At 39.3% G+C, this 5,662-nt stretch overlaps 1 protein-coding gene across 2 annotated transcripts in view; it reads right to left on the bottom strand.

Annotated features, from left to right (window-relative positions):
• Positions 1 to 121: 121 nt before the first annotated feature.
• Positions 122 to 5,662, bottom strand: part of LOC106517275 (extensin) — an 11,881-nt gene continuing 6,340 nt past the window's right edge. For both annotated transcript variants that reach the window (XM_014008028.1, XM_014008034.1), the window contains exons 7-8: positions 1,398 to 1,739; positions 122 to 1,256 (exon numbers count right to left, since the gene is read on the bottom strand). In XM_014008028.1, the coding sequence (XP_013863482.1) occupies positions 1,077 to 1,256; positions 1,398 to 1,739 (522 nt within the window). In that variant the 3' untranslated portion in view covers positions 122 to 1,076. The remainder of the gene's footprint in view (positions 1,257 to 1,397; positions 1,740 to 5,662) is intronic.

The following is a 5,662-nucleotide window of genomic DNA, read 5'->3' as shown; positions in this document are numbered from 1 at the left end:
TATTTTATTTTCCTTTATGTCCTTGTAAAAAAAACACAACACAGTACAAAGAATACAACATAAATACAAACAAAAACATTGATATAAACCAACATTTGGTAGTAGCAATAGTAAAAATTGCAAATGTTATCTGTTTTTTATTTAAAGGCACTGGAAACGTAAACACGTACATAAGTGTATTGTCATGCATTTATGATTATTCTATGAAACTTGAATATGACAGTTTTCTTTTTTGGCAGTGAATAAGGCACTAAAAAAATTAAAAAGCAAACAAAACTTTTTTTCACTTGAATGCCTACATAAAACCAGAAAGTCCAAAAGATTCTTCTCGTGCATATAGTAGATTATATTCAGCCTCCAAGCGAATAGTATCATCAGTACATATAATATTATAAACCTATATACTAATGTTTTGGTTCTTACAGTCAGCATGTTGCTTAAAGTACACAGATAAAGGCAGTGAAATATTCTGTTTGTCCACAGATTCATATACAAACTCCACTGGACAGTTCCTGAAAGCAGGTTCAACAAAGTTTATCAGTAAACTCAGAGCACGAAAACTCTGGGTTTCCAGTTCCAGTGAATCAGAGTGGCTGATTACAATGAGTTCAGTTAACTCTGAGTATATTCATCCTGAGTTACACACATACAAGAGCACAATAAATATGTAGTCATCATGATAAGCACAGTGTGGGGGGTGGGATCTAGACTTAAGAACAAGTAAGCTGAAAACATATGAGGTAGGTACAGCTGAATGTGTGCACCTGTAACCCTGGATTTACACTACATGCGACTCTGCTCCTCTGGGCTGCAGTGCGCAGGTCGTAGCTGTTCGTTTGCACCCCAATTTTGAAAATAGCTTGTTCCTTTTTCTGTTGGTACGATTATACATATACTCTGGAGCAGCTCCGGCGTCCAGCAAAAATAGGATCGGTTCTAACTTTGCCTGTTCGCCGTCCACTCACCGCCGCTGTGCACCATCGTGCAGAGCCAGTGTAAATACTCATTGATTAGAACGGGCACGTATTTGCTGCGGAGTGGAGACACATGTAGTGTAAATTAGAGGTAAGCTCTCTTTATTGAAAGTTTAGTTTATCAGAGTTGTAAACATCAGAGGAAGGTGTGTTTGAACTGAGGGGGGGAGCGAAGGGATCGTTGAATCCTGTCAGCTCAAACCTTGGCTCAAAGYCWGAAGAGWGAAACTCTGAGCTGAATGTTGGAGTTGATGTAGGTCCCTGATCTGCTGGAGGCACAACCTGAACACAACAGGTAAATAAAACATAAAAAAAGAAATTAGTGTTTAGATATGAATAAGAGACGTGCCAAATAAACATATTTAAATTTAGGTTTCACTTTTGCATTTTGTGTAGTGAATTTGTGTGCGCTTGCATTTGCACCTCAGTTTGTAGAAGGTTCGTGGTGATCCCAGGTGGAAGGGGGTTCACGTTCATGACTCCAGGCGAAGGGGGGCTCACGATACCAGGAGGAATGGGGTTCACGTTCATGACCCCAGGCGAAGGGGGTCTCACGATGCCAGGAGGAATGGGGTTCACGTTCATGACCCCAGGCGAAGGGGGTCTCACGATGCCAGGAGGAATGGGGTTCGTGTTCATGTAACTGGGCGGAGGGGGGCTTATATTAATAGCAGGTGGAACCGGGTTCACGGTCATGTAACCAGGCTGAGAGGGGTTCACGTTGGTAACAGGTGAAGGAGGGTAGATATTTACAGGCTGGTACCCCTGTAAGGTTTAAAAAAAACATGTGAATAAGAGTTGTAATGTTGAAAACATTTAAACAGTGCAAAAAAAAAAAAACATCTATTCCAGTTTGCACTTGATGGATAATGATGTTTTAATGCCTTGTGAGCAATGAGACTACGTTCAGGATGAGGCTAAAATCCATAATAAAGAGATGGTTAGGATTAGAGTTAATACTTCAGTCAGACCATTTACAAAGCACATTAAAAAAATTGGTTGTCAAAAAAAAAAAAGAAATAGAAAACAAGCATCCATCCCAAAAGATATGGCAACAATGAAGAGTTGAAAAGATCGCAACATATCTGGAAAACCTCCTTTACTGTGAAGATGGTCAGGATGCTGCTGCTCTGATCAGTCTTTTCTCTGTTATTTTCTACATTCCAGTTTCATCCATCACCAACACGTTCCCTCAACAATACTATCTTGCACACCTATGATTGCACCTCGCACCGGGCAAAACTCTTTGGCACTGTGTGAAAATACAACTAAGAGCGTGCCATTCACACCATGCTGACCTGATGAAACCACCACAGGTATCACATCTGCACCTGGTTGTTTCCACAGCCTTGTTCTGAGCTGCTGAGTTTTTAACACCATCTAACCACGCTGAAGGTTTCAGCCTTGCTGTGAAGAAGGAGGACACGCCACTCAGCAGCATGAGAAGATGAAGGAGAAGAGGTGTTTGTTGCAGAACATCGGCCTCCTCGTCCATCAAGCCTGATCATGATCAGAACAAAGGAGTTTGCTTTGCAAGGCAAATGAAGCAGGGCTGAGAATGGCATGTGGGGAGTGTGGACTAATCACTGCAGCTGTGTGGTGTGGCCATGCCTCGGCATCACACTGTGGAGGATCACACAAGCCCCACAACCTAGAAAGGCTGTCATGGTAGCCAACATACTAATAAAAACACAGCTAAGACACAACTAACCCACTATGATGTCATTACAGTTATTTAGTGCTTATCAAAACAGCATCATTTAACACGTGTAATGGGGAATCTATTGTGTTGACCTGAACACCTCCTTAAAGGAGACATATAATGTTTTAAATCCAGAGTCTGACCCAGAGTGAGAGGAGCATGAAGACAACCAAATTGTAGTTGGTAAGTCCAGAACTTATTTGGCAGTTTTGTTGCAAATAATTTGATGTAATTGTTCAGAAAACGTCATAGAAAATAGAGAAAACTGACAGGTTGAAAAATATGACCCAAACAGAATATAAAGATATTTATGCAGAACCAGGAGAGACAATTCTACTTTCCTGCACTCCTAGAGACTCCAAGTGCACAAAAAAATGTATTTTTAATGTCAGGTTCTCAAAACCACATTTATATTAAAGTTACTGGTGGCTCCGTGCAGAAAGAATAGAATAGAAATAGCCTTTATTGTCCCGCTGAGGGGAAATTCAGGTGTCACAGCAGCATCAGTACATAGGTTCACTTGCTAGTTATTTTACAAAGTMTACAGATAGTGCAACAAAACAAAATTAACACTGACTAGTCATGATACAACTACTAACTAGACATGGGTTTTTACGATGTAAAAACAAGTGTGCATTGCCACGTAGCATGTCATTGCAGCATGGCTTTGCCTGCAGCAGTGGACTTGCAGAATGAANGTGACGTGTTCAATACTTATTTTACCCGCTGTATTTTGCACTTGAAAGAGAAGAACAAGTGAATAAAATAGAAGAAAGCAGAACATTAAGGTGCAGGACTTCAAGTACAGAGGGTCGACTGTCCAGAGAAAGAGGTGAAAAAGAGAGTCCAGGCAGGATGGAGAGGATGGAGAAAGGTTTCAGGAGTCATTTGTGACCAAAAGGATGGCAGCAAAGGTCAAAGGAAAGGTTGACAAGTGACTAGTGCTACCAGTATTGTGTCGTTCATGGAGACATTGACAAAAACACAGGAGACAGAACTGGAAGTGTCAGAGCTGCAGGCATCAAGGTTTTCTTTTGGCGTGGCGAGGACGGATAAGATCAGAAATGAGGTCATCAGAAGTCCAGCACAGGTTCAACAGATGCGAGATAAAGTTAGAGTCCAGACTGAGGTGCTTTGGACATGTCCAGAGGAGGGACAGTGGTAGAGAGAGATGCAGCTGTCAGCAGAGTGGACATGAAGGTAGTTAGAGTCATGACAGAGGGAGATGGAGGAGGAGGAGGATGACTCACTGTGGCAACCCCTGAAGAGGGGAACAGCCGAAAAAATGTAAATGAAAAGGTTTTGAGTTGTTTCAGATACTGTTTAAGATGAGCCTCAAAGATGTACTGTTTCCTAAATTCAGTGGTAAATGAATTCAATCCAGATGACAACACAGACATCTAGTGGTGGCCCCAGCATCAAGAAAACATCAAAGTTCACATTAGTTGGCATGAGGTTTCCCTCTGCTGATTTACTAAGAATTAAAGTTTTTTCACAGTCATTTCACACAAACACCTCACTCACATTGCAAATTCTGCTTTAACTGGACTGAAGCAAAAGGTGGGTCAAGAAGAAATGTATCTGCTCAAACGAGCTGTTCTCTGTGGCTTCTGAAGTGACCACAAAAAAAWAAAACTTTGTGAGATGACAGAACGACGCAGACACAAACGTCAGGTACACGTTTGTCACACTTTACACATTATGTTCTTGAAACGGTGCAAAAATTTGAAATAAAAATGTGCAAATATCAAAAAAATTGACTGATAACAACTATTCCTACGTTTTTAAGTTTTGCTTTTCTGTTTTAAAGTGAATTCAACTTTTTTTAATRTAAGTAAAAATGTTATAAACATTACAAAAATGCTTTATTTAATACACTTGAGGCGGTATGGGGGTATTTCAGTGCCACAATTCATTGAATATATGCACAAAGAAAAAGCTGTCAAAGTTGAATATGTTTTAAAAAAAACACACCATGAGTGAGAGGTATGTCCTGGTGTGAAGGGTGACTCCATTATGCCATTGTTCTAACTACTGATCAGTGTTAAWGCAACACTATAAAGAGTTGATTTTAACTTGAGTGTTAAATTTACTCTCAAATGTAAGGTGTATTGACACCTTATAGTTTCTGTTGTTAACCTCTCTAACACCACAATTTCCTTTGTTAATAATAATATACAGGTGTTAGTTTTAACACTATATTTTAACACTAAAACTGTTGTTATGTTAATGTGACACCCAGTATTGTTGAATATTAAACACCGGCTTGTGTTAAAATAAAACAAAACAAAAAAGGGTGTTAAAATTTGACACTTTCACAAATGTTATTTTAACACCAGCAAGTGTGGGCACATATAGACACTTTGTTGGTGATGAAAATAAGACTGTGGTAATATGAAACAACTTTTATGACTTCTTTATTAGAATAGGTTGAACCATTAAAATCATCCTTGAGTAAAATGGACCAATTTACTGGAGGATGAGTGCTTGAAGCTCTGAACATGATGAAAAACTAAAGCAGTTTCAACAGAAGTGTACTTAGGTTTTTATACAGCACAACTGACACAAATACCAAATTTGGATACCAAATCAAATCATCCTGACAAAGGAGAAGCAATAAAAGATGATTCTTTGGTTTGTATAATTTTTAAGGAGGCAATCATTCTACAGTATGTCAGGAAATAAAGCCAAAACATCCCTTTAAAAATCTATAGAAACTCCTGGAGAAAGGAAAGTTTTGATGGTCAAAGAGTTTAGTCCACAGTCTTCAATTCATTGAACATTTGTAGAGAACACTTGAAAATTGGACAGTTTGATAAACCTGAAACAACTCTTTGGACCCCACTTTGCATGCATATAAACCTTTCACCTGATCAAGGAATGGTTTTGCACTTTTTAAAAGTTACTTAACCCTAAATCATAAATACATTGGACCTCATGCAAGAACCGTTCGTACGCACAGATTTGTTCGTAAATTGTGCGTACG

The sequence above is a fragment of the Austrofundulus limnaeus genome, unplaced genomic scaffold, assembly GCF_001266775.1.
Source record: "Austrofundulus limnaeus strain Quisiro unplaced genomic scaffold, Austrofundulus_limnaeus-1.0 Scaffold1, whole genome shotgun sequence".
Taxonomy (NCBI): Eukaryota; Metazoa; Chordata; class Actinopteri; order Cyprinodontiformes; family Rivulidae; genus Austrofundulus; species Austrofundulus limnaeus.
Note: the sequence above shows the minus strand (reverse complement) of the source record. Positions and strands in the feature narration are given on the sequence as shown.